This window comes from Monoraphidium neglectum (genome assembly GCF_000611645.1).
Source record: "Monoraphidium neglectum strain SAG 48.87 unplaced genomic scaffold scaffold00035, whole genome shotgun sequence".
Lineage (NCBI taxonomy): Eukaryota > Viridiplantae > Chlorophyta > Chlorophyceae > Sphaeropleales > Selenastraceae > Monoraphidium > Monoraphidium neglectum.
The window spans coordinates 21652-48669 of NW_014013593.1; the positions used below are offsets into that span (position 1 = coordinate 21652).

The following is a 27018-nucleotide window of genomic DNA, read 5'->3' on the forward strand; positions in this document are numbered from 1 at the left end:
GGGGGGGGGGGGGGGTCGGGGGTTGCAAAGCACACGTGTGGGATCAGAGAGGCAAGGCTGGGCTGCGGGGCGCACCAGTGCGGCCGCGGCGAGCGGACCTCAAAAGACCCGCACACGCACGAACCATACGCGCCTGGCAGCGACACCAGCGCCGACAGCGCATGACTCGTCCAGATATGCGAGACCTCGTGCCAAATGACAAATGCACAGCCCTCACAAACCTCAAAAAGCCACACCAGGCGCAAAGTAAGCTGGATAAAAAATGGCGCCCTCACTTGAAGTCGACCTTGACGCCGGCGCGCTTCAGCAGCCTGGCACCACCCAAGCTGGGCAGCTTGTCCCAAGGCAGCGCCGCGTCCACCACAAACTCGGCGCTGTCGGGGGCGCGGGGAAGGCGGGGGTTGGTGTGGATGGGGTCGGTCAGGTGGACGGCTGTGTGGTGCAGACGGGTCGATTCAGGGGCAAAGGGTTCAGGGTTGTGCAGGGCGGTGAGCAGGGGCGTGTGAGGCGGCGCTGTCAGCACCGCCAGCTAGGGGCTCCGCTCGCCTGCCTGCTGGCTTAGTAATGGTTCATGCTGTGCTTGCGCCAAGCAATGAATGATGCCAGCCTGCTGACGGAATATCTGTTTAATCGCAGGTGCGCCAGGCAGCCGCAGGCATGCGCCACGTTGCCCCACAGCGCGCGGCCATTCCTTGACTCTTTCTCCCTCTCTCACAATCTCTCAGATGCTCTCAATGCAGCATCACACCTCCATGCCGCAGCCAGTGAACTGGAGAGCCTAAGCCCTAAGCCCTCCGCCCTATACCCTCGACACTAAACCCCGACGGCCGCAAGCAACCGGGGCCACTCACTCCCCCTTGAGGGCCTTGTAGGTGATGCTGCTGTACAGGGTGCGCGTGTTGAGGCTCGCCTCGTTGGACAGCTTCCACCCAGCTGCCGGCTTCAGCTTGTAGCTCAGCAGCGGGCCCGCGGCCTGCGGCGGTCGGCGGTTGCAGACGATGGGATGTGCAGTTGGAGGGCGGATGACGTGCGGACGCTGCGTGGCTGCCTGGGGGGCCGGGCCGTTGGTGGCGGGCAGGCCCCGGCCGCCAGCAGCGCCGCCCGTGCGCTGCGTTGTGCGTTGGAGGACGCGCTTCTAAGATGACGCGCTTCTCAGGAATCATGGGCAGCCACATGTGCGCGTTCAAGGGGGGCTCACCGGCGTGTGCATGAGCTTGAAGCTCTTGGCCCACTTGGTGTCCGGCTTCCACCCGATGCAGAATGCGTGGTTGGAGCTCTGAGGGCGGGGCACAGGGGGGAGGTTGGGGAGGGCGGTCAGTAATTCTGAGGAGGAGGGGCGGCAGCTGTCACGCAGCTGCCGCAGGCGACCCGGCGAAGTCCGCGGCGCGCACAGGGGCCGGAGTGCTGGGCGGCAAAGGGGAAGCGGCGGCGCCGCGCGTGTGGGCGCTGCGGCGCTTTGCCACGGCGATGCCGAAGGCCGGTCAACAACCCCGCCTGCCGCTTGCCCACCGAGCTGTCGCCAGCCACCCTAATCTTGTACTGCTTGTTGAACTTGAGAGTCTCAATGTAGTGTGCTGTGTCAGTGAATGTTCAAAAGGGAGGGTGGCAGGTTGAGAGGCGTCACCCCACGCTCCAACCACCAGTGAGCAGCGGTGACGAAAGCCACCAGAGGGCTGTCCCCTCGCCCCCAGCAATTTGCTGCACGCAGGCTCCCACACGCTTGCTGCTGCATGTCAGCAGTCCACGTCGTCTGTGCGCAGCGCTCTCGCATGAGGCCGCTGGTGCCTGCAACTCCCCTGCCGCGCATGCGCTTAACGCCGGCGCCAAGCGATTTGGGCGACGCCAGACAACAACAACTCCGGCGTTTCAATGCATCACATGAAGCTTCAATGGCTCGATTGAATCTAGTCCTGGCACGCCCTGCAAAACCTGACACATAGACCCTGGCCCCCCACCGTTTCTGTTCATGAAGTCATATGTCAGCTTCAAAGAGTCCTTCCACTTTGCGCTGTCCAGGAGCTTGGTGGACAGCTGGGGGGTGAATCAGGGCGGTTGATGCGGTTGGCACGTTTTGGCAGGGGCGGGCGGGCCTTCTGGGATGGCTGGATTGTTGGTGCTGGTGTTCAGGCGCCCAGGGCTGGGCGTCGGGGGCCGGCTGGCAGGGCCGATGTGAGGGCGGGCGCCACGCGTGGCGAGGCGGGCCGTGGCAGCTGTCGCGCGCCGCTTGCCGGCGAAGGTCGCCCGTTGCTGCTGCTTTGTGCTTGCCCGCCCGCAAGGCTCAAGCATCCGCGCCCGCTCTGGTCCGCCGGCCCGCTTGTCCCACGCCTGTCGCCTGCATGTGTGCCACATGCCTGCCCGCGGCACGCGCATCGTCGTCCTGCTAGCCCCCCTCCCCAGAACCCAAGCCACCATGCCCGCAAGCCTGGCGCACCTCAATGACCGGCGTCGGCACGACCTCCCACTTCAGGCCGGGCACCACCTGCCTGAACTTGACGGTGCTGCCCTGGTTCTTGCGGGTGTACTGCAGCGCTACGTCCTGCGGGCACGCACGTGCAGATGCGAGACGCATGGGGGCCTTGTGCTGGAGGCCCGCCAGCTGGCGCTCAGGGGCAGGCTTTGACCCGGCCACTGCTGCGCACGGGTGCAGTTTGCGGGCTGGGGCGCATCGTCGCGCTGTGGATGGCGGTCCCGGTAGATTCACATTTGGTCAAACAGCAACGGCAGCCCATACGCCAAGGAAGGCCGGGCGGACACAGGACACGTCATTGGTGCTGCATCACGCACGCAAGACAGGGCTGACACCGCCCACGCTTCAAGGAAGCCGAATTCGACCCCTGCAACCCCTGCATACACACCAACGTACACACACACACTATGTCTCTGTACCTGTCTATGTCTCTCTCTCACACACACACATACGTACACACCCACACACAAACACGAATGCAGGTAGATGCGCACCCGCACAAACATACGCACAATTGCCCCTGCGGCCCCCGCACCTTGCGCTTCACGTCATAGCCCAGCTTCCAGGGTCCCTTGTCCAGATCAAGCCCCACCAGGCCAGCCTCGTCGGATGCGTTGATGCCCACCTGCGCACACCCATACACACCTTGGCCGTCAAGCATGCCGGCTGCGCGTCCCCCGCCGAGCCGCCGGGCTCTAGGCACGGGGCTTGCGGGGCATTCTATCGTTGGCACAGGCGCGTTGGCGCCACGAGGGCATGCGGCAATCTTCCCGCTCCGCTGTGCGTTTTGCGTGGAAGAACGCGGGCTGGGCGCCGCGGCCACAGTCGTGCGTGCCACCTGGGACAGCGCGGCGACGCAGCTTGCACCCTGTGCGGCACCTTGAGGTCGGAGTCCGCGAAGGAGACTTCCGTCCTGGTCTTCAGCTCGCGTTTGCCAAGGTCGTAGAAGCTCTTAGTGGTGACCTTGGAGGCCATGACTGCCAATGTGCAAGGGGCAGAGCAAGGTGCTGATCTCCCGGGCCGATCTACGTATATATTGACTGGTAATGTGGCACCCTGCTTGCAATTGAAATTGAAATTGGTCACGGGGCTAACCCCGTACGGTGTCATTCAAAAGGGGCACTTTCGGCGACAACGCAGCGGCTGTTCTGAATCTGCGTGGCAACTAGGGGCGCCCTTCCATGGATACGAGGGCGTACATTGTATAGGCGTTTGTTTTGTGCTACTTTACACATCTCACGCGAAGCATCACAGAACCAAGCAGCAGCACTTGAAGCAGCATGCACCACACAGCGCTGGGCTCCCGGCAGGGAGCCTTGCAACGGGCCCATCAGCAGCGACAAGTGGTCGGAAAGACAGCTTGTATCCACGCGCGCGTCCTGGCGGCGCCCAGCGGCTGGAATGCAGCAGCAGCAGGTGTCGTGGTGAGTTCCCCTGGCCTTGACGCCCTGGACACCACATTTGGGATGTGTCGCCTGCACCTGCATGCACTTGGTCTCACTGTACGCCACTTGATGCAGGCCGCGCGAGCTTTCAAGCGCAATCGCCCGGTTGATTTCGAGGGGTTCGACTTCAAGGGGGGCTACGGGCCCCCACCCACGAACGGCACGGCCTGGCTCCTGAGCACGGCCGGTGTGGGTGACGAGTACTATGACGATTACGACGACAACTACGAGGACGGGCCCCCAATCCCCGACCAGTGGGACACCATGGAGCCCAAGTATGTCAACGACCGCCGCGTGTTGATCAACAAGCAGATCGAGTGAGCAGACGGGGAGCTTGGTTGTATCTAGCAAGCAATTACTCCGCTCCGAGCGCCCGAAGCTGGCCGGCGCCGTGCCCAGCCGCGGCGGTCAACGATGGTCAAGCGGGAGCAGCACTGGGAAATCCGACGCGCGACCCACCCCTGGGCACCAGCCATTTTGCCAGCACTCGCACCCGACTAATATCACCGCACCCCACGCGCCCGCAGGTCGTCCAGCCTGCGAGTCCAGGGCATGGATAAGGAGGACATGGGCGTCATGGCGACCGACGAGGCGCGCCAGATCGCGCGCGAGGAGGGTGTGGACCTCGTTATGATCTCGCCCGACGCTAACCCGCCGCTCGCGCGGCTGATCAGCTTCAGCAAGTTCAAGTACGAGGCGGAGCGCGCGACCAAGCAGAGGCAGAAGGCGTCCAAGGGGTGCGCTGGGCGCGTCGCGCCGCACAGCACCGCCGTTCTGCTGGGTGGGGGCTGTGGCAGGAGAAGGGCTGTTGTCCTGTGCTGGACAAGTGAAGAATAGGGAAGTTGGCAGCTGGGGCTGTTGCATATCAGCAATAAAGCTTCCCGGCACGCGGAGCCGCAGCTGTCGCAGCAATGCGCCCCGCTGGTAGAGCACTAGCCGGCCCTGCGCCCAGCTGCGCGCCGGCCGGCATGGCCCCCTCAACCCCCAACCTGGGCCTGTCTGTCCCGCCCGACGCCTGCACCCTCACTCACAACCTTCTTGTTGCCGTTTGAAATACGACCGTGCAGTGTCGATTTGAAGGAGCTGCGGCTGCGGCCTGTCACTGAGACGCACGACTACGCCGTCAAGCTGAAGCAGGCGCAGGGCTTCTTGCAGAAGGTGGGCCGCGCTGGGGCTGCCCGGAGCACTGCATAACCCCTAGCGGTGGCGCCGCAGAGCGGCCAAGCCGCCCAAGCAGCCAACGGGCCGGGCGCGGCCAATTTTTTGAGTCGTCAAGGCCATGGTTCTTGTGCGTTGCGAGAGCCTGGAGAGGGTGTTTTAGAATGGGACGGCGCAAGCTGCTGCATCGGGGCTGCAGTGTGTGCATGCAGACCGCCCGCACGCAACATGACACCAACGCGCCGCCCTCGTCCCCCCGCCGCAGGGCTCCAAGGTCAAGGTGTCGATGGCGTTCAGCGGGCGCGAGCTGCGGTTCAAGGACCAGGGCAAGGAGCTCATCCTGGTGAGCGGTTGTGCTTGGATTCGTTCTCATGTTGCACGGGTCACACCAGGTGGTGCTGTCGCAGATGTTTTTAGCAGGTGCTAGGGGGTCCCTTGAGCCAGCGGCGGGCCCTGCACAGCCTGGTTCATGGCGATTGGCCGAAGGTCGCAGCGGCTGTCCGACCGCAGACGCCAGCGGGGGCCCTTGTGACGCCTCTGCTGAGCTTTCAAAGGGCTGAGGGCGCGCATGTTGAGCGAGACGCCGGCCCGGTTCCCTTTGGTTGCTTACCTTGGACGTGCACCTGCACCTCCCCTTGCAGCGCTTTGTGGAGGACCTGACCTCGGTGGGCAAGGTGGACGGCGCTATCAACTTCAAAACCAGCAACTTCTCCGTCACCATGGCCCCCAACAAGTGAACAGTCGCCGCCCTGTAATTGGCAGTGGCTTTGCCACTGCCCAGCCCCGATGGGGGGCGACGCGCCCGCCGCTCTCATGGGTGGCACGCGGGCTAGGGGGTGCGGCGCCGAGAGGCGCCCACGCGACTCCTGGGCGCGAGAGCGGCGAGGTCAACAGGCTGTGAGGGCTGGCGCGTCGCCATGGTTCAGCAGGTTGAGCGGCAGGTCTGTGGTCGGCGCCTCAGCGCTGGCCTTGTGGCTTTGTTGGGCAGCGGCCATGCCAGCGTTTCAGGCAGCAACGCGGAGCCGGAAGGCAAGGGCTGTGAGTAAAAATGTGTTTGAGCATCACGTTGTGTATCCGCCGTGTGGCCAGCGCTGGGGCGCCCGGGTGGTGTTGACATGGCCATTGGCGCGCCATTCTCATGTGTGTTTGGTCTGGCGATGCCGCTTCTGGTTTCTTTCTGATGGTCGTTAAGTGTGTGCAGCTCTTGTTCATGCCGCTGCCGTGCCTGATTGCAGTCCATGTGGCGCGTGCGCGGCGCTCATTGCAACATGTATGTACAGCTTTTTTCGAGAGATTTACGTGCGCTCTTCTTCAACACAAACACCCATGAACCCGCGATGCAGCGTTTGGGCGCCGCCTGCCGTTGCCGTTGTGAGCTTGGGTGCGTGAGCGCCGTGGCCCTGGACTCTTCGCTTTTCTGCATCCGTCTCTCCAGAGCGCCCAGGCGCTAGTACTTGTCTTGGTGCCCGAGCAACAAGTAAACCATGATTTGGTGTTCAACCGCGCACCTGACAAGATAGTCGTGCTGAGTTGACTTCGGCAATCTCCAGAAAAAATATGACCAACCTACTCTCAATCACTCTGCCTAATCACCCAGGCTCAGATTTGCACAACAGCCACGCCGTCAGTTACAGGAGAAATGTGAGGCATGTGAGATGCAAGGACCTGCTACTGCATGCGCATGTTGCAAGCACGCAAACAAAATGGGCGCAACAAAAAGGCACATGAATTATGCTGCTGTGAGGAATCCTTGAGAGGGCAGAGAACAGGCGATCAAGAGCATGTAAAAACGGAGCAGAGCAAGCGTCACGCAAGGTATTCTGAGGCATCAGCAGCTGTTGCAAGAATGGAGTTGCAGCACAAGGAAGAGCTTGCAGAATATGTGGAGGTTGCGGGGCACAAGATCAGGGCCTAGAAAGAAGCTGCTGAAGAGGCATGAGCAGCGCACAGTGGCCGTGCGCACATAGTTTTGTGATCTATATTGCTCATTTGGACGCGGTTCAGGAGTGAGCACACCTCGCTGGCAGCAGCACAGCAATGCATGGGAGACAAAACTCGGCAAAGCTGTTGGGCAGACCAAGCGGAAAGCCTTGCCAATCGGACGCCGCCAAGGCTTTGCCTAGCTCGTGTGCACGCTGCAGAATTGCGGTTCGTTTGCACGCTGCGGGCGGGAGATGGGATTATTGTTGGGGTGCAGCTCAGACGAGCTGGATGTTGTCGATGCAGAGCCAGCGGTCGCCGCCCCAGTTGTAGGGGGCCACGAACTCGATGTAGTCCAGGTCCCACACGCCGTTGCCGCCGCAGCCCTTGAACGAGTCGCCGCTGTTGTAGATCTGGCTGGTGGACGCGCCGCCGTACCAGGGCAGGTAGTGGGTCCAGCGCCAGTAGTAGTCTGTTGGGTGTTTCGTGGGGTCGAGCACGGCGGAGCGGGGCAGGTGAGGTGGGGCTGTGCATTGCTTTTGTAGGACGCTCGACAATTGCCCGACGGCGCCTTCAACTGCCACAAGGGGTAGCCAGTGCGCCGCGCGGCTACCACTTTTCGCAACTTGCTCCGCAGCACCACCGCCTGCTCACCGGCGCAGTACTGGCACATGGGCTCGAACGCGTTGGGGCTGGAGTCGTGAACACGCACCAGGTTGCAGGCGCCCTGCGCGCAGGAGGAACGCATGCAAGCGGTCACAGCTAGGCCAATGGGGAGGCCCCGCCGGCTGAACCAGCACTGCCCTGCCCGGCATTCGTTTGCTGGGAGGGGCGGGAGGGGGGATTTGGGGCCCCATTTTCGAGGCCGGCAGACAGCTGCATAGACGCCCACCTTGTCGCCGCCGATCCTGATCCAGATGTCGGGGATCTTGGCGGCGGTGCCCTCCCAACCGGTGACGCCCACATACACCCAGAAATTGATCTGGTGTGACAAGACAGGGGGGCAGAAATTGTGAGAGCAGTTGGGCGATCATTGGGCACTTGATGCATGGCACCGCAAGGTCGCAAGCGTGATTTGCATCACTCCAATACTTCAAGCTTTGCTGCAAGGCTGAGCGAAGCTGAAGGTGGATGTGGAAAAGCGGCAAAGCATCCGGAAGAATGCCAAACCTTGTACTTGTTCTGGAAGGCGCCTGGATTGGTCTTGAATCTGATGCCACCCTGAGATTGCATTGGGGGCGAAAGGCGACCACTCGTCCCCACCCCTTGAAGGTTGCTGCACCTGTCTACATAACTTCGTTCTTTTTTGCCACACCAGTGCTGCAGTCCAGCTAAGCAAGCTATGCAATATGCATGATGCATAATCACCAGGGCTTGCACCGCGGCAGGGTTCTCATCAGCCCTGGCCAGCGACCAAACACCATCGCCAAACGCTTGCACATGCAATATCCATCTCCTCACGTACAACCCGCTCACCGACTGGGAGATCTTGGCACAGAAGCCCTGGCCCTTCCTCATGCCAGACTGCATGGCATCGCTCTGCGGCTGCACCCAGGCGTTCCACTGCTCCACCCACCTGTGGGCAGGACACAGCACCAGGGCAGCTGGTGAGGCGACCCATAGGATGGGTGGAGGATAGCATAATCAGCCACGCCGTTGCTGCGGTTGGGGCCATCAAATCCACCCTCAAAAGCATCTGCTCAAGGACACAAGAGGCCCTGTTGCCATGCGACAGGTTCGTTGAGCTGCACGCACCAGTAGGGGGCCACGCCGTTGTCAAACACCCTGAGCACATCAGGCTCGCCAGAATACTCGGGCCAATCGCGTGTGGGGCGGCCGCCTGTGGTGGAGGTTGCGCGGGGGGGGGGGAGGAAGCACAAGGGGAGCCGTGAAGAAGTTCAGCTGTGGCAAGCAGATGGGACAGCAGGATTTGAATATAGGGGCTGGGGTCGGAGGAAATGCTGTGGGGTGAGTAACTGTATCTTGTCAGAAGCAGGGGGGCAACGCCTTGCGCGATAAGTGCGAAAGAAAATGCTGCGCACATCACCCTCATGCCGTTGCCCTCTTACTAGAGGGCTCAGGCGGGGAGTAGGTGGGCCAGGAAGGGACGGGTGCAGGGTTGTCAGGCTTGTGGCTGCAGGGCACACGACGCCACTTCACGCCTGCGGGATTTTTGTGTGCAGACGGGGTGGTCTGTCGGGCAGTGGGGCAGTGGACGAGGGTGCATGGACATACACCGGGCAGCTGACTCTGAAAGCACTTCAAAGGCCACTTATCCAGCAGCCTGCGTCTGAAACATGAGAAACGTCAGCATGCAGCATTCTCATACCCAGCAGGGGCAGGCTGCTGGCACTCTGCACAGCCACTTCCCACTCACCGATCACGCCCCACTTCTTGTCAGCCAGCTTTTCCCAAGCCCAGACAGACACATCAAAGTGGTTCTGCAGATGGGCAACACAGTTTTGATGGGGTTGGCACACGTGATGGCCAGCATGCAGCATGTGCTCTGGGTGGGCGCGGCGTGAGCATGGCCCCTGCCGGCACACCTCTGGGTGCGGTGACACGCGGGGCCGAGGCCTCTACACAGCACACCTGGTCATTGCAGCACCAGCGCTTGTTGCTGTACTGGTTTGGGGCATACGTGCCTTGTGGAGCAGAAAACGTTGCGACACGGTGCACGTTGGTTGTGGCAGAGAGCTCCGAGGGGCCCAAGGGCACAAGCCGTATTTGTCATGTCTGGGTGCATGCGGCCCCTGTCCCCCCCCCCCTGCCGGTCGCACAGGCAGCCAGGCAGGAGTAGCGCTCACAGGGGCAGGTGTCGGTTATGCGAACGACGACGCTCTTGGAGGTGTCATAGCATGACCAGGAGCGATCAAGCTTCTGTCCATAGTTGTCTTGGATCCATGAAGAGTCGCATGCAATCTCGACGCACTGACCGCACAGCTGCGCGCACGATCAAGGAGGGTGAGTAGATGAGAACTGAGAGTCTGAGGTTGTTCGGACGTCAAGAGCAACAACCAGGGGCCAAAGAGGATTGAGGCAAATTCTTGGGTGTTGATGCAGAAAACGCCTACACAGATAGGCTCTCTAGTGTACGAGGCAGCCATCCACGCACCCGCCCAGCCGCGCAGCGGGCAGACTCACGTCTTCATAGCCGTCCATGAAATCAGTAGCCGCGGCAACATCCCAGCCAAGGGGCTCGTCCTTCCACAGGTAGCCATAGCCGCAGGAACCTAGATGGAGGTGGGCACGCACGTGATACAGGTTGGGTGTTGGGGTGGGTGGGCATGGGTTGGGGTGGTGTGTCTGTGTGCGAAGCGAAAACCACGCTGACGAGATGATTTTGCTGGCTGGCGATTTGCGCGCAAAACTTGCATGCGCAGCATGGCACAGTGCCGAGACCTCCTCCATGAAGAACCCTTGGCGCCCATCATCCACCTACCTTTGTGAATGGACCAAGCATCAGTGCCCTGGTATTGATGTTCAGGAGCAAAAGGGGGGAGGGGAAGAGAGGTGAGACGCTTGCATGGTGTGCTGCCAGGTCGCATGCATGCCGCACCCAAGCACGCCGTAGCCTTGGGCTTCATACATCATGTTGACATTTACAACAACAACACATTCGTGGTTGAACCCACATAGTAGGTTGCCCGGGCGCCATAGTGCCTGTGAAGGTAGAGCAAGCGAGCACAGCGTGTCAGTGCTGTGTGCATGGCATGCATGGCATGCAAGGGGGGAAAGGGGGGCAGGCCACAATTGCCAGTGAAATCCAAGAGTGAGGCTACTTGTCGTTCTTCATGCCCGCCACACATTGAGGCGATACACTGTCTGAACCCTTTGGGCCAACGTTGTCAACAGTCCTTCCCGCAATTTGTCAGCTGGCTGCACGACCTCGGCGCCTCCCACATGTCCCGCGTTCTCACCACTGCCAATCATAATTGAACTTGTCAGCTTGCACGACCTCAGTTGTTGTCAAAGCCAACAGGACGAGCACCATGAGGAGCATGCTGCTTGGGCGCGCCGCCATGCTGACGGGGTTCTCAGTGCCTACAGTGCGCCAGGCAGCAGGCCGCCGCGAGGCGCAGATCGTCAGCGCATTTGTGGGCAACGTCACACGCGTCTTGATGGGTCGCACACGCTGGGCAGAACGCGAGAAGGGCCCGGGAGCAGCACGGTGCTCGCAGGAAGGCGACGTGGCGACTGCAGCCACCTGGAGGTGCTAAATATATCAGTACAGCTATCTCATATCCTAGGTAAGTGATGTGGGGCTGACGCACTGGCTGCGACACAAAGTCAGATCGCAAAGTCAATGCGTCCACGATTGCACATGTGCAAAAAGCTATGCTGATCAGTATCAGATGTCCTTATCAAAAAAATCTTACGATAAGAACCTACGGTAACGCAGGATTGTGGTGGACGGCCAGGGCGCTCATCTTTTGAATGCCTCACCAGGAATTGCCGCCTTCCCACCAGGCGCCCCACCCCGTTCCATTGTTCCACAGTCTATGCACACAATGTAGGACAGGAACAAGTATGTGGTGGCAGGATTGATTACACAAAAATGTTGTGGGCATCAGCCGCGGCTGCGCAGGGCCCTAAGGTTGAGATCGCATTACGGCGCGAGTGTGCCGTCAGGGGGCAGGCCGTGCAGCAGCGCGTATGTCGCAAGAGCGCCAGCATACCCAGCCGCCACCCATGGCGACATGCGCCGCAAGTACCTGCAGCGACAGGGGAGGTGGTCACATGAACCGTGTAAGAAAAGTGTTTAGGGTGACTGGCCCAGCCCGCTTGGATGAGGGCGACGGTTGCTCACCAACGCGATTGCAGCAACATGGTCAAGCCTCGGGGCCCAGCACCAGTGGCAGGGACTTACCAGCCAAATCCAGCGCCCTCGATGCTCATGAAAGCGACGCCAGCGGCCGAACCGATGACCAGAAGGGACCCGCCCGTCCCTGCAGGCGCGCATGCGGATGCAGCTTTGCATGGATGCATGCACTTGGCGCGGTCTGCCATGCGTCGACATGCAAGCGCATGCTCTCGACCATGGTGCCTCGCATGCGCTGATCAACCCCGCAAAACCTGAATGCAGGGTACTGAGTGCGCAACCTGCGGGTCTTACAAGCAGGCATGGAGCAGCACGGCCAGCGCTCCATGGGCCCCTGCAACGCCCATGCCGTCCTCCCATGCCAACCGGCCCCACCTGCTGCCAGCGCAATGAGCTGCCACAGCTGACTGTCGGGCGGCACGAGCGCCAGATCGTACATTCCCATGGTGGCGGCGACCAGGGGCACGTTGTCAATCAGCGCAGACACGACGCCGATCGCGGCTGCCACGATGCCCACGTTCGGCACCGCCGCGCCAAGTGCAACTGCCAGCTGCTGCAGCAGGCCTGCCGCCTCGAGCGCACCCACAGCCAGCAAGATGCCTGCATAGCATTGAGCGTAAGAGCCATTTGGTGAACCTGCGCCATGCAATATCACGGCCATTCAACCTTGCCCCTGCATGCGCAGGCAAGGGCAATGCTGCCGTGTGGCAAGTAGCTTCAAGCAAGTACCCCCCCAATTTCATCCGTCAAGACATCCAGGAATCCACCTAGGAAGAACATGATGGCCTCGATGTCGACCTTGCGCAGCGCGTCAGTGACGCGCGGATAGCCCCTACAGATTTGATTAGCGGGGCACTGACAGCTTGGGTGCGGGCCCTGTCGTGCGTCCAGCCACACTGCCGCACATACCTCAATGCCATGATATGTTTCCGAGCTCTATCGGATAATGCCACCTTTGGAACAAAGCACGGCAAAGCCATGCATATCGTGCCATGAGCTGCCACGCGTGTGGCCACACCTGGACTCCCCAAAGTGAAGCGCGTCCGTGAGCAGCCACAGCACGCTCAGCCCGCACAGCATGCCCATGTAGGGCGGCAGCCCTGCCAGCCAGGTTGCAAAAGCAATTAAGACACGGGTTGAGGAGAGTTTTGGTGGTGCAGTAGATTCCGATGGAAAAAGTCTGAGGCAGGGAAGTCTGGTGCAGCTGATGAAGGCCTCAAGAAGGCGGCGGCAGAGATGCGTGGAGGGGATCCAGCATAACAAATGCCTCAAGTTGCAGAGCCCGCCCACCTGTCAGGTATTTGAAGGCCGGCACAGACAGCAGCGCCCCCAACCCCACCGCCAGCACCAACGGGCCCCGCTGCGAGGCATCCTCGAAAGCGATCGCCTCAGACACCTCCGGGCTGCTGCTGGCGCCCATGATGGGCGCGTCTGCGGTCGTGAGCGCCAGCGCCAAGCTTGGCGGGAGAGCCTGCTCCTCCCCCTGCTGCTGCTGCTGCTGCTGCTGCTGCTGCTGCTGCTGCTGCTGCTGCTGCTGCTGCTGCTGCTGCTGCCGCTGCTGCTGCTGCTGCTGCTGCCGCTGCTGCTGCTGTTTTCCACCTGGCTGCTCGTCAAGCACAGCTGCAGGCGTGCCCTTGAACTCGGGGGCAAACAGCTGCAGCAAGCCCAAGGGCACCACCAGGGCCACCAAGCTGGGCAGCAAGAGGTCCCTCATTGTAGGCAGCGGCGTCAGCTGGCCGTGAAGCCAGAGCATGGTGGTGGTGACATCACCGATCGGGGTCCAGGCCCCACCTGGGTGTGGATGGTGGGTGCAAGTCAATAGGGGACGCGATGAGGCGGGTCAGTTTGGCAGCCAGATTTTGGCTGGCTTGGGGGAGAGCAGCGAGATGAGCCACCACGGCATGCGGCCGTTGCTTGATTTTGTGTTGAGGAAGGCGTTATGTCAAGAAGTCGATCGATCACATCTTGCTCATCACACGCACGCCCGTCAGGCCCGCGTGCCCTCGCCACGCGCACCGGCATTCGCAGCGACCACGACAGACGCCCCCAGCAGCTTGCGCAGCTCCTTGTCGTCGGGGATCGCGCGCTGCGTTTCCATGGGGTTCAGAGGGTTCCGGGAAGGGCGTCCGTGATGCACAGGGTTTGGGCAAAAACACAGGCACACATGCAGGGTTCAAGGACCATTCCCATTGGTTGTGGAAATGAAGTGGGAGATGTGCAGTGCCACTGGATGGCTCTGCAACGGCAAGGGTCCTCAGCTGGCTCCACATCCTACCTGCAGCACCGACAGCATGACGATTGTGGTGGTCAGGTTGTCCAGAGCGGCGCTGAGGAAGAATGACAGCAGCCCCACCCCCCACAGCAGCCGCACGTTGCGCTCCGCTGGCGTCGCGTCGCTGGCGTTCACTGCCGCGGCCAAGGGCTTGAAGCCCCCGTGCTGCAGAACGAAGATGAACGAAACAAGGGGAACGGGTGCGGAGGCGACACCAGCGCACCAGATGTTAGGGGCAAGCAGCCGCGACAAGCAGATGCAGTGCAGGCCCTGATGCTCTGCAGTCGGGCCTGCAGCTGACCGCGGCCCGATTATCCCCCTCTTGCCTGCTGCAGCATGGCAATGGTGGTAAAAGGAGCTGCAGCGCAAACAGACGCGAATGACCTCCCATGACTCACCGCGTCGACGACCTCAACCACAGTCATGGCGCCCACTAGGAAGTATATCAGTTCGCTGACCTGGCAGAGAGATTTGATGCAGAGGCATCAAACCAAGGGTTGATGCAGGGGCGTATCCAAGTTCTCCTGGCTCAAAACCAGGAACGGCCAGGGCAGGTGGTGCAACGAGTGTGGTGCGCTGCCGTGAGTCAGCAGCTGGCGAGCCCGATATCTCGCAGCACAGCTCGTCACAAGAAACGGCGCAGCCAGCGTATTGGGGCTGCACGCCGCTACCTCTCACCTGGGTGAGCGCTGCGGAGAGCTCACTGTCGACGGCACCCCCAGGGCTGAAGCCCGTAGAGCGGATGATCCACAGCTGAGGGGGCAAACATTGTCGGGGGCGAGGCAGAGTTTGAGCAAACCTGAGGCTGGGTCAAAGGGGGCTAGAGTGCTGGCCGTGGCCAAGCGGCGGTCAGGGGGCTTGAGGGTACCCTCACAGGCCCTGCCTGGATGCTGTACGATTCCAGTGGTTCGTGCATTACATGACTGCCTCCACCGGACTCTGTGGCATTTGACGCTCACCGAAACCGCCGTGCCCAGGGCAACCCCAGCTTTGTTGAAGCCCAGGAGGTCCTCCGCGATGATCCCAGCATACCTTTGCAGTACAACAAGGTTGGGGTGTCGCCGCCAGTCGGATGCGTCAAAAGTAATTGCCTGCCGCAGCTAGCCCAGAGAGAGGCTGAACGCAGGCGACAAAGCCATGCCGCTGCTGGCAGCCAGCAAATTTCATCTGGAACCGATCCCCATGTGCCGCAGTATCCAAGCACCCTTGCCTATCAACTTGACCTGCTCGGTCTTGATCCACACCGCTCCCCCCCCCCTCTGCACTGCAAGCACCCTGCCCCATCAACTCACCCAATGCAAAAGACCACCGCCATGGCCAGCCCCTGGTGGTCCTCCACAGCCTGACAGGGTGGGGGTTTGCGGAGGATTTGGGAGAACAAGGTCACCACCACTTTGGCCATCACCACCAGCAGCAACAGCAGCAGCAGCAGCAGCAGCAGCAGCAGCAGCAGCAGCAGCAGCAGCAGCAGCAGCAGCAGCAGCAGCAGCAGCAGCAGCAGCAGCAGCAGCAGGCACAAGCCAGCAGGAGGCAAGCCGACAGCAGCAGCAGCAGCAGCAGCCAGCAGGCAGCCAGCAGGCGGCCGGCTGGCGGCAGGGTCGCCAGGACCGGGCACGTGTGCACCAGCAGCCGAGGGCAGGCGTTTTGGCTCTTCTCACCCCACCTGGTGATCTAGGATGCCGGCCACCACGCTGACAACAGCACCCACCCCAACCGCTTTGTACAGGTCAGCGCGGTCTCGCGGCCCTGTGTCAGGCGGCGGCGGCGGCGGCGCCTCTCCGCCAGGCACGGGGGCCCCCAGCGGTGCAGGGGCGGGTGCAGCCACGGCGCTCGTGGTGGCGCTGTATGCATCTGTGGGCGCTGACGGGGAGGCCGCGTCGCTGGCCGCTGCCTGCGGAAGCGGTGCCTTGAGGCGTGCGGTTCGGGACAGCGGGCGTCGGCATGGCTGGCGCGCACGTGTGTCCCGACCATCCAGGCACCCCGCATTGAATTATTGAATGCAGTTGCTGGAACCTGGTACATCAATGGGTCATTGCAGGATGCATGATCACTTCTATCATCATCAAAATCTGATGCCACACCGGCATCGTGGTGCGCTGCAGCGGCAGACCGCTCACCCGGCATCGCGTCCGCCCGTTCACTCCACTGCGTGGTGGCGCTCCAACAGCGAATTGGCGGATAGGCCGCACCCGAAGCTGCGCTTGCACCATGCCAGCCATATGAATGTATTTACTGCACTGGTGGCAGGCTCTGAGCGAAGGCAGAGGCCGCTGCTATCGGAGTCACTGCCAGGATTGCCTCATCGAAGTTGGGCACATACCGTACTGTATTATAACATGTATTATTCAGATAAATTGGAAACATAAAATGCATTGAATTCGTGTCCCGCGTCGATCAATCCGATTTCTAGAACAATTTGATCTGCCAGTGCCGGTCTTCAACCGTTTTCGTCTCTCAGGAGTCTCGCCCCGCTGGTTTTGTGACCAGAAAAGCAACTGTACCGCTAGTCTCTCAGGAGCAAGCCACGCGCGCTCATCCGTAGTCGGGCGCACCCAAAGTGGGGCACAGCAGCGACTGCAGCGCTTGCTTCGGTACCGCCTCAGCAGCAGCAGAAGAGCAGCAGCAGCAGCAGCAGCAGCACTCGCGGCACCATGGCAGACTATCACACGGTCTACAAGGGCCCTGAGGGCGAGACAACGCAGTGGCAGGACATCCAACGGCGGCTGGGCAACCTGCCGGCCAAGGCGCTGGTATGGAAGCCGGATGCATACGCGCCAGAGGCGGAGGCGCCGAGCGGGGCGGCCAAGATCAGGGAGAAGGACGCGGATGAGCTGTCAGATCTAGAGGATGACTTTTCCGATGACCGCGCTTTGGAGGAGTACAGGTGGGGGCGGGTGCAGCCGTGCACGTGGCCCGTGCTTGCGGGCGCGTGGACTGCGGAGCTGGCTGCAGGGAGAGACGTGTTGCCACGCGCCTCCTTACTGTGCACACATGCCTGGACTTGAGTATATTGACTCACATAAGCATGTCAACAAGACACAGCTTTCGAGAGATACAACATCCCACGGTGCACCACCCCCCAAAACACACGCCCAGACACACACTCTCACACAAACTCGCACTCACACACCAACACTCCCTCTCACACACACACACACACACACACACACTCACACCGCACACTGCGTCGCCCCCCTCCCACCCCAGGCAGCGCCGCATCCGCGAGATTCGCGAGGCAGCCGCCCGCCCCCGCTTCGGCACCCTCGACGAAATTTCCGGCAGCGAGTTCGTCCAAAAAGTCACCGAGGCGTCCCGCGCCTACTGGGTCGTCGTGCTGCTCTACAAGTCCAGCAGCGCCGGCTGCGGGCTCATGGAGGGCGCGCTGCAGGACCTCGCGCGGCGGCACCCCGCGACGCGCTTCCTGAAGATCGTGTCGACGAGCTGCATACCGAACTACCCGGACCAGAACCTGCCGACGGTGCTGGTCTACCACGGCGGTGGCTGCAAAAAGCACATCATTGGCTTGCAGGCGTTCGGCGGGCCGCGGACGACGCCGGAGCAGGTGGCGCTCACGCTGAATCAGCTCGGGCCGGTGTGCGGCGGCGGCGAGGAGGGGCCCGGCGACGAGGGCGGCGCGGGCGGCAGCGGCGCGGCGGCGGCGGCGGAGCGGGCGGTCAAGGGGCTCGTGCAGCGGCTCGTGGAGCAGCGGGAGCAGGCGGCCGCTGACGAGGACGAGAGCAGTGACTTTGACTGATGTTGACATGTTGCGTCGCTCTGGGTGTCTTTGCTTGCAGTCTCCAAACGTGCTTTCTTGACCTCAACCGTGTTACCGAGGGAGAGCACGACCAACGCCTTGAAACAGACAGCGGCAGTCTTGACTGCCAAGTGGCCGCGGGATCGATGCTGCATTGCAGTGCCGAGGGAAGGCAAACCAATGGTGGACAAAGCTCGAGGCAATGGAATGCATACAAAATTGCGAAGGAATTCTTGAGTCCTCTGATGCAGTGCTATTCCGGCAAGCCGCTGCTGCCAGGTGACCGGCTGCTGCCACCAGCCTACTCGCCGTGGCGCGGCCGCTGCCGCGGCCCGGGGCCGCCGCTGTCCCCATCATCGGCGCGGCGCTTTGCAGCCGCCCTTCCACCACCCCACCCGCCGCCGCTGCGGCCGCCGCCGTCGCCGCCATCCGCCTGCCGCGGCGCCGGGCGTGGCCGTTCGTCGGCCCGCTTGGGGCCCAGCCGGGGCTCTTCCTTAGGCGGCGGCGGGAACTCGATCCTGTCACCGCCCCTTGGAGCGCCCCCGCCGCCGCCGCCGCCGTGGTCGCCGATGCGGTCATGCTCCCGCCCGCCGCCGCCAGCGCCCCTGCCAGGGAGCCCGCGCCAATCCCGATGCGCCTCGTCGCCCCTGCCGCCGTCGCTCGGCGGCGCGTCCCTGCGGGGCTGCACCCTATCCGCTGGACGCGTCCCCTCGTCCCGCGCCCTCCCCTGCTGGCCGCCGCCGCCTGCCGGCTCGCCGACGGCGCGCGAAGAGCGCTCCCCAAGGTGTGGCGCGGGTGGCTTGTGCTGCTGAGAAGACGCGGACGGCTCAGGCACGCGGGGCCCGAGGACGAAGCCGCCGCTGTGACCCTTGGGCGAAGGCGACGCCGGCCCGCTGCCGCCACCGCGCCCGCCCCTGCCCCAGCTGCCGCCGCCGCCGCGCTGCGAAGCGCTGCGGGCGCTCTCCGGGCGCTCACGCTCGCTTCTGCGCCCCGCGTGGGCATTCGCATCGCCTGCCGCCATCCGCTCGTATGGTCGCTCGTAGTTGCGGCTCTGCACCTGCTGCTGCTGCCGCTGTTGCGGCTGCTGCTGCCGCTCGCGGCTTCTGTCCCTGCCACCGTCCTGCAGCCTGTCCCGTGTGCCGCTGCCGCCTCCGCCACCACCAGCGCCGCCGCGGCGTTCGCGGTCGCTGCTCACCTCGCGAGGCCGCTCGGGCGCCCCTTGCGGCTTGGGGTGGCGCCCCGGCGTCGTCGAACGCCCCCTCCCAGCGCCGCCGCCGCCGCGGTCAGGGTCCGCGCTGGCGTTGCTGCCGGCCCGGCGCGGCCCTAGCTGCGGCGAGATGCTGCGCCTGCGGCCGTGCCCGCCCTCGGAGTCGCGCTTACGGTCGCGGCCGCCCCGCGGAGGGCTGCGCCACACCAGCCGCCGCTTGTCACCGCCGTCGCCGCCGCCCTCGTCCTCCCGCCGTTGGTCGCGCTTCTCATCGCCACCAGTGCCAGCGCCCTCAGCTGCCCTCCGCGGGCTGCCCTCCCGCCGCTCCGGCTTTTCCTCTGACGTGGCTCGCGACAGCTGCTGCCCTTCCTTGTGCCCCTCCTCCCGTCCTTCTTCCTCACTTACTGCCTGCTCATCTGGCTGCTGCTGCCGCTCCTCCTCATGCTCCTCCTCGTCTCCCTCCTCTTCCAAGTCCTCCTTGCCATCAACCTCCTCATCCATCTCATCCCCAAAGTCGAGCAGCGGCTCCCCAACGCAGGAGGGCGCGATTGATGGCTGGCGTCCCAGAGAAAGAGCGGGGGCGGCGCGCCGGCTGCCCTCGCCGCCGTTGGCCCCTGGCGTCGCGCCGGCGCCGCTCGCGCGCCGCTGCCGCCGCGCTGACTCCGGCGGATGCTCCCGGGCCTCGCCGCCCTCCGCTGCGCCAACCGCCGTTGAAGCTTTCTCACGGGCATGCTCTTCCTCCTTTGCACCCGCCTGCTCGTGCTGCTGCTGCTGCTGACGGTGACGCTGTTGCTGTTGCTGATGTGGCTGTACCTGCTCCTCCTCATCCTGCCGCTGCTGCTGCTGCCTCTCGGCATCCTCCTCCGTCCGCTCATTTCCCCGCCGCCAATCCAAGCGGCCGCCAGCCGCTTCTCTGCCCGCTGACTCCCCGCGGCCACCTTCTCCACCGTTTTTGTGGCCCTCATCGCGGCCCTGCAGCCGCCAGAGGGCCCGCGGCTGGATCGAATCCGCAGGACCGCCCTGTGGCACTGCGCCTGGGTGTGCATGAGGGGAGGGGCCAGCCGGATCAATGTGCAGTCAACGGTCACTGCGCGACAGTATAGCGTCCACCTCACGCAGGGGCTGAAAAGGTTCACCGCAGAGCGCATGGCATGCTGCCGTAGCGCTGCCTGTGTGCATGGGCGCGTGCACACACGGCTCGAGCGCATGTGCATGAAGGGGGGGCGGCGCACAAGGATCGACCGCAAGTGCATGGGCACGTGCACCACGCCTCGAGAACATGTGCTTTGGCGTGTGAGCGCACACCGTTCGAGCACTCACCATCAGAGGCGAGTTGGCCGTTGCCGATCACTCCAGGCGCTTCGTGACGACTGCCGCCCTCCAGCCTGGCCAGGACGCAGGAGACGTGCTGCTGCAAGGTGTCCTGCCGGTGCCGACGAGGGGCGGTTAGGGGCTGTTGGGGGCCAAGTCATGGACGCACGCGGCCGCCAGCTTATACGCCGTGAGTAACGCGCATCCGCGGCGCTGCTACAACCGCCGCCATCAGCCTTTGCATGCGATGGGTTCCTGGCAGGCTCCGCGGCTGGTGAATGCTCAGGGTCGTCGCTTAGGTTGCGCCTGCAGGAGGTGGCGGCTCACCGCTGGCATGTCGCCGCAATCCAGGCCGCCCTCCAGGCCAAGTTGGGCTGCCTCCCGCACGAACACGCTGGCTGTCGCCTGAAAGCCCTCTCGGAGGAGATACTGGTGTAAAACGCCACGGATCTGGGGCCCATCATAGACGGGCAGCAGCACGCGCAGCAGCGGCCCCGCAGAGAGAGCCGCTGGCGCGCCGGCGCCGCCGCGTGCGGCGCCGCCGTCTTGCCCACCACCCCCATCACCATCTGCTGGTCTCATATAGAAGCCAATTGACCGTCCGTGGCTCTTCAAGGAGGCGGTCACCGCGGACACAACGACGGCTTGCAACGGTGTGAGCTACAGCGAAGATCAGCACCGAGCTATTGCTCCCGCAAATATTGAACGGTAAAGAGAGGCCGAGAGGACAAAACCAGAACGATCTGCTGGCTTGCCACCCGCGTGGCGGTGTACAGAAGAGGCTTACTTTCGAAGGCTTACTGTATACCCCATCACGTCGCAGATAATCAACTAAGTACAGGCAATACCGGTAAGGTATTCAGCCAGCCCAGCAATCGAGTTTGGATCATACCGTGCTACCGTATGCCCATGCTGACTACACCACGTAAGGTTGCCTGTTTGCACCGCGGACATGATCTGTAGGCCAATCATACGACAATGTGCGTGGCAACATGGTCGAGGAGACAGCGGCAGGTTGGCTGGGGCACGTTGCAGCAGTGTGCAGCGTATCCTGCAGACCCACGCAGCAGCACCCACTGGCGCAGCCACCTCGAGGGGCCAACGAAGAGTAAGGAGTGACACTGTCAATGCCCTTGGACGCAGCAGCAGCAGCAGTAGCAGCAAGTTGGACGGCCGTGGCGGCCGAGGAGGTGCCTTCCAGTCAATCTGTGCATGTGCCATTGCAGCGCTCGTGCTGGTGCTGAGCCCCGCCGCACCGCCGCCAGCGGCCGCCACGGCGGACACGGGGGACACGTTTGAGAACGTGCCGGGCCGTCTAGGCGCCGCCGGCGCGGACGCCGAGCGGCAGCAGCCCCTCAGCCGGCTGATGGCTGGCAGCAACAAGAAGGCGATTGAGGGCTGCACGCGCAAGTGCGTGCCGACGTGCGTGCGAGGCGGCGACGGTGAGCGGCAGGGGCGGCGGCCCCGCGAGGCGCCACGGCGTCGCCTGCTGGGTTCATTTGCCTTCACAGCGTAGCAGGGGGTGTCGGTATAGGCACTCTAGGCTGAAAATCCTGTCACCCTCATCAGTCTCCCCTGCTCCCTTGTTGTTACCTCTGACCGCCGCGGCAACCGGCTCTCCCCAGGCGCGCCCGGCCTCGGACCGCTCAGCGTCCGCAGGGAGCCTGGGGGCGTGGTGTTCAAGGAGTCATACCGGTCCCGCGGGTACTGCCTGTCAGAGTGCGCCAACGTGTGCGCGCTGACAGTCAACGGGCAGCAGGCGGCAAAGGGCGGCGGCGCGGCTGGGGCAGCGCCACGGTGACGCCATGCGGCGGCCCAGCAGCGTGTTTGGCTCTTGCGCTTGCAGTTTGTGACGAGCTTGTGCCCCGTTTTGCAAGTGAAACGTGTTGGTGAACTGTTGCCCCTTGTTATCGCTGCTGCGCACAACGCCTGCACAAGAGGTCCGAAGCAACGCTGCTGGAAAGCCTTCTGCGATTTGAATCCGCTGTGCACGCCTTGGCGGATCCCCGCTGTCTTGTGTAACCAGTAACTCATGTTGCTATGGGTTGTGCGGTGGTTACACCATGGGTCGCACACAATCAGCAAAGCCACCGATAGCCGCGATGCCGCTGCCAGCAGGCGTGCCGGAAGGGGCGCCCGGCCCGCTGCTCTAGCGCCGGTGCGCCCCGCCTCGCACGCTCTGCCGCGCGCGAAACACCCGCGTCCACCCAGCACCGCCCGCCGCCAGGCCGGTCGTGCCTGGGCTGCCACTGTCCGCTGCCTACTCGGCGGCAACGGGGGCGGCGGCGACGGCGAAGCCCAGGGTGGGCATCCGCACAGTCACGCGGCCGGCAATCAGGTCCATGTCCTTCTGGCCCGCAGGGGTGATGCGGCGGCCGCCCTTGGCGCCTGCGTGCGGGACGGGCGGGTGAGGGGGGACTGACGTAAGCGGCTGCAGCTGCGGCGAACTTGGTGCGCGAACCGCGTCATGGAGCTTGCGCGACATGCGAGCATGGCGCTCAGGCACTCCGACGCCCCTCCTCGCTGTATCAAGAGACGCGCCATTCCAGCTACCCTTGAAGCAGCCAACACCACATTGCAGCCACCGAATTGCAGCCGCCACTGCCGTCCTGAGCGGCCACCGCCGCCACCCTTGCCCCCTGTTTCCCATCCCAACACCCCACAACACACACGCACACACACATGCGCGCGCGCGCACCGGTGTGCTTCTCCATGAAGCCCACGGTCTCCAGCTGCTTGATGATGTGGCGGATGAGGCCACCGCTGGCCTTCTTGAAGTGCTCGGGCTTCACGCCGCGGGTCTTGTTGCGGCCGCCAAACTTGATGCGCAGCTGGCCCACGCCGAGGCCCTGGCGCACGTAGATCTGGCGCGCGATGGCGGCTGGGGGATTGTGCGGCGGGGGCAGGCAGAGCGGTGGGGTGAGGCGATGTGAAGGGCGCAAGCTGGGTGCATTGAACGGTGAGGTGCAGGCTGCGCGCCGGCTTGCGGCAACTCGAGTCACATGCTCGCAGCGCTGCTGGCGTCAATGAATCATGTACCCGACTTGCTTTGTATGCTGCAACGTCAGCGGGCAGCTGGCGCTCGCTGGTATCAGCTCAAACTGCGAAGCAGCGAGCGGCTCACACCACCACGACAGTACATTTGGCTAAGGCCAGCTGCCGCTGCATCCAACGCACAAGGCCTGTCCAACATGCCACACTGCCGTTGGCGGATGCAGCTGCTGCGCCCTTCACAATCGCTGGTCCTACCGATAGCTGCTGGTAATGCGCCAACGGGGCTGCTGAATGTGCCGCAGCACTCTGGTGCAGCAGCCCCGCCTCTGTCCACATATGGTGCCACAGCCCAGCTGCTGGTCGCGACTGCCATGTACTGCGCACACGCCAGCGTATCACCGCTCGCCGCTTATCACGGTGTGTGACATGCACCGTCCCAGTGCTGCTGGGGCGCGCGCGAGCCGCCGTTGCCCTTGCAGTCCTGCCAGCGCTCCTTCCTCCGCAACCGGCCCCTCACCAGCGCGGATGTAGTACCAGTCCCGGTCCAAGGGCGGCAGCTCCTTGAAGCAGGCGGTCTTCACCACATCGACCCAGTCAGGGATCTGCAGCTGCGCATTGCGAACAGCAGCGGCGCAGCGCGGCCGGCGCATGAGCATGGTGCAGACATCGCCGAGCAGCATGCCGACGGGCGGTCAGGCTCGTAAAGGGCTCGTTACGGACGCCAAGTGCCCGAGAGGACCGTGAGGACGCCGGGTACCAAGCCAGCGATGGCTGTCTGCAATCTGTGGCTCGGTTCTGGCCCTGCACGCCTCCAGCACGCCGCAACTAGCGATCTGCATCTGCTCGCTGGTATACGGTGCCTGCTTCGTGGCCCTTTGTAGCAAGCCGCCTCCCCCCGCCCTGGTTGCTGCTGCTCCGCCCGCCCACCACCCGTCTCGTACAAAAGCTGCTGCCTCTGGCTACTAACCTTGTCTGTGCTCTTCAAGTGAGCGGCGTACGCCTTGATGAAGTCCTCGGCGGGGACCTCCTTCACGGCCTGAGGCTGCACCTCGCGAGACATGTTTGCTTGCGCTGCCTTGCACGGGCACACGCTACTACTGCTGCGTGCAGTCGCGCTGGGGAGAGGGCGGGGGAGGCGACCGCGGGGGCCTATGTTGCACACACTCACTCAGCAGCAGTGCCTCTAGGACTTCGTGGCTAAACGATCACCGATGCGTGACAAGCCGATGTTATTAATGCATTGTTATGAGTTAACACCATTTTTAAACAGTCTACGCACACGTCAAGGCCGTTCCGTGCGAAGTCCACGCTCAAAACGCAACGGCCAGAGCCCATCGGACTTCGCATAACAACGATACATTGAGGGGTATCAGTTGCTTTGACTGGCATCAGGTGCCCACACCTGACACAGCCTCTTTCCGGACGTTTCAATCTCCCTGAGCACGATGGCGAAAAAGAAGGCCTCTGGCAAGGTGCGTGCTGGCGTGGTGCTTTTATGGATGCCGTTGCAGTGAGGTCGCACATACGTGCTCCTGCTGAGCGGTCCGTGATGGGGCGTGCCAGCGGTGCAGCGGCAGGTGCGCCCACTCTGTTACGGGGGGTAATCCGCATGACAAGCAGACTCGTCGCTTTCCGGGGCTGTAGGGAGGCAAGGCGGAGACGGCAGAGGAGCGCGCTGCGCGGCTGGAGATGGAGTCCCTGGCATCAGAGGAGCGCCAGCGGCGCGAAGCGGTGCGCCCTGAGAGCGGGCGGGTAGGGAGGTCCCGCCGACCTGCAGGGAGAGATGCAAGCCGCAGGGACTTGGCGCAGAAAGAAAAGCAGGCCTGAAAATGATGATTTACAGCGACTTGCGCGCGCACGTGACCCCGAGCCGAGCCAGGCTCCCAGGCGTGGTGCCCCCTTGCCCCCGCTTTGCAGGAGATCACCCGTGTCGCGCTGCGGCAGCGCCAGGAGCGCGAGCAGCGGTACGCGCACATCAACGGCATCAAGATACACAACCAGTGGCGCAAGATAATGCGGCTGTCAAAGGCGCGCGCGGGGTGGGGCGCTGCAGCAGTGCAGCTGCACGGTGGCCCGGCACGAGCGGCGACGCCCGGCGCGCACACAATTCGCGCCAATTCACCTGCGTGTGAATGTATAAACTTTCCTATTGCGCACAAACTACTGCATCAGGTGGAGGAGCTGCGCAAGCATATTGAGGTGCTGAGCCAAAACCACGAGCGGGAGGTCGACAGGAAGGACGCACTGGTGCAGGTGGGCCGCCACAGAATTCAAACACCCGGTCGTCTCCGAAGGGGCAGAACGGCGCCGCGGCCGCCTCAGCCTTTCAAAGCGGCCGCTCGTCGCAATACCTCTGGGCGCGTCCGGGCGCGGCTGCGGCGCCGAGGAGCGGCTGCTGGCTCTTGGGGCCTGCTGCTCCTGGGCACCGGTGGAGCGTGCGTCAGCGCTCGGTTGCTGACCAGCAGGGTTGACTGACCTGGTGCCGGTCGCCACAGCACGTTTTCCATAAAAACCAAACCATAAAAACCATAAAAACCAAACCTCATCATTCCATATTTTACATAATACCGCACACCTCATCGGGCCATGATTTTTTGTCATCTGCGCCGCCAGATGCTCGACCATGACCTTGAGGAGGCCGAGGAGCAGTACCAGCAGGCGGTACGCGCCCACTTAGTCACCATGGACCAGGTGCGGTCACGCTGTCTCTGTGGGTACCAGTGAGCTTGACCGGGGCAGTTGTGAGCAGCGGCCGGCGGCTAGGCGGAATCGCAAGCCCTCTGCAACAAAATGTGCGCAGCTGCCAAACGAGGGACGTACGGAATGGGCTGCCACTCTTGGGGGGGAGAAAGGTCACTGCCCGCGCACCGCACTGCCTGGCCTGTGGACGGGCTGCGCGGCGTTGGTGCAGCAGCAGTGTCAGCGGCCGCCCCTCCATGCCCCTGCCCGTCCTCGCGCCCCCTGCCGCTGGCTGGAGCAGCTTCTGGGCCTGCAGCACGCGCGCATGGCAGCGCTGGACCAGCGGTACGCGGAGGGGCTTAGGGCGCTGCAGGAGGAGTTTGAGCGGTGAGGCGAGGCGCGGTGATTAGCGTGGTCTGATCTGTCCGGCGCTACTGGGTCTGAACATGGGCACGATCTGTACTGGGCGCGAGAAGGAGGATCGGGGCCGGAGGGCGGCGCGGACGTAGGGGGCGCGGCCGCAGCAGCGTCTGGAGTGCTGGCCGCGCGCGCTGAGAGCCGAGCCCCGGATCCCGCGCGCCGCAGGGAGCGCGTGGCAGCGACGGCGGGCCACGCGCGGCAGCGCAAGGAGATGCAGGATGTGGGGTCCGCGATGGCGACAGGGTTTACAGAGGCGGAGGCGGAGGCGCGCCAGGAGTACGAGTCCGCCAGGTGGGCTCGACGGCACAGCCTGGGATTGAGGAGGCCTGCGAGCTCGTCGGCACAGCCTGGGATTGAGGAGGCCTGCGAAATCGCTAGTAAGCGCGCGAATGCGTGCCAACACATGTGCCAGCACAAGCACATGTACGTGCGGCACGGCCGCATGCACGACGCGCGCACGCGCGCGCGCACACACACACACACACACACACACACACACACACGCACACGCACACGCACACACACACACACACACGCACACGCACACGCACACACACACACACACACAC

At 63.3% G+C, this 27018-nt stretch overlaps 8 protein-coding genes across 8 annotated transcripts in view; 4 read left to right on the forward strand and 4 right to left on the reverse strand.

The window, feature by feature from the left end:
• Positions 1–271: 271 nt before the first annotated feature.
• On the reverse strand, positions 272–3442 carry MNEG_0440 (hypothetical protein; the record flags this gene model as incomplete). Its single annotated transcript, XM_014051071.1, has 8 exons — positions 272–374; positions 852–973; positions 1199–1276; positions 1510–1574; positions 1956–2031; positions 2432–2536; positions 3003–3092; positions 3347–3442. 8 exons carry the CDS (start codon positions 3440–3442, stop codon positions 272–274), a joined length of 735 nt encoding a protein of 244 aa, XP_013906525.1.
• A 539-nt stretch (positions 3443–3981) lies between these two features.
• MNEG_0441 (Translation initiation factor IF-3) lies at positions 3982–5807 on the forward strand (the record flags this gene model as incomplete). The annotated part of the gene is made up of 5 exons (XM_014051072.1): positions 3982–4229; positions 4440–4649; positions 4980–5070; positions 5336–5413; positions 5712–5807. 5 exons carry the CDS (start codon positions 3982–3984, stop codon positions 5805–5807), a joined length of 723 nt encoding a protein of 240 aa, XP_013906526.1.
• Positions 5808–7268: 1461 nt separating this feature from the next.
• MNEG_0442 (hypothetical protein) lies at positions 7269–10923 on the reverse strand (the record flags this gene model as incomplete). The annotated part of the gene is made up of 9 exons (XM_014051073.1): positions 7269–7462; positions 7645–7717; positions 7883–7972; positions 8161–8211; positions 8467–8566; positions 8746–8830; positions 9368–9431; positions 10135–10223; positions 10911–10923. 9 exons carry the CDS (start codon positions 10921–10923, stop codon positions 7269–7271), a joined length of 759 nt encoding a protein of 252 aa, XP_013906527.1.
• A 676-nt stretch (positions 10924–11599) lies between these two features.
• MNEG_0443 (hypothetical protein) lies at positions 11600–16208 on the reverse strand (the record flags this gene model as incomplete). Its single annotated transcript, XM_014051074.1, has 14 exons — positions 11600–11705; positions 11861–11939; positions 12188–12412; positions 12580–12644; positions 12831–12912; positions 13103–13603; positions 13829–13898; positions 14088–14249; positions 14483–14542; positions 14763–14837; positions 15044–15116; positions 15377–15426; positions 15748–15830; positions 16202–16208. 14 exons carry the CDS (start codon positions 16206–16208, stop codon positions 11600–11602), a joined length of 1638 nt encoding a protein of 545 aa, XP_013906528.1.
• A 527-nt stretch (positions 16209–16735) lies between these two features.
• MNEG_0444 (Phosducin-like protein 3) lies at positions 16736–17838 on the forward strand (the record flags this gene model as incomplete). The annotated part of the gene is made up of 2 exons (XM_014051075.1): positions 16736–16968; positions 17292–17838. The coding sequence occupies 2 exons, from the start codon at positions 16736–16738 to the stop codon at positions 17836–17838; spliced, it is 780 nt and encodes a 259-aa protein (XP_013906529.1).
• A 3510-nt stretch (positions 17839–21348) lies between these two features.
• Positions 21349–22157, forward strand: MNEG_0445 (hypothetical protein; the record flags this gene model as incomplete). Its single annotated transcript, XM_014051076.1, has 3 exons — positions 21349–21370; positions 21583–21798; positions 21982–22157. The coding sequence occupies 3 exons, from the start codon at positions 21349–21351 to the stop codon at positions 22155–22157; spliced, it is 414 nt and encodes a 137-aa protein (XP_013906530.1).
• A 459-nt stretch (positions 22158–22616) lies between these two features.
• MNEG_0446 (40S ribosomal protein S19-1) lies at positions 22617–24410 on the reverse strand (the record flags this gene model as incomplete). Its single annotated transcript, XM_014051077.1, has 4 exons — positions 22617–22744; positions 23055–23237; positions 23868–23958; positions 24318–24410. The coding sequence occupies 4 exons, from the start codon at positions 24408–24410 to the stop codon at positions 22617–22619; spliced, it is 495 nt and encodes a 164-aa protein (XP_013906531.1).
• Positions 24411–24795: 385 nt separating this feature from the next.
• MNEG_0447 (Coiled-coil domain-containing protein 65) overlaps positions 24796–27018 on the forward strand; it is a gene marked incomplete at both ends in the record, with an annotated part of 4854 nt that continues 2631 nt past the window's right edge. The window contains 7 exons of the mRNA XM_014051078.1: positions 24796–24822; positions 24995–25102; positions 25268–25405; positions 25523–25603; positions 25964–26041; positions 26331–26416; positions 26615–26740. Coding sequence (XP_013906532.1) covers positions 24796–24822; positions 24995–25102; positions 25268–25405; positions 25523–25603; positions 25964–26041; positions 26331–26416; positions 26615–26740 — 644 coding nt within the window. The remainder of the gene's footprint in view (positions 24823–24994; positions 25103–25267; positions 25406–25522; positions 25604–25963; positions 26042–26330; positions 26417–26614; positions 26741–27018) is intronic.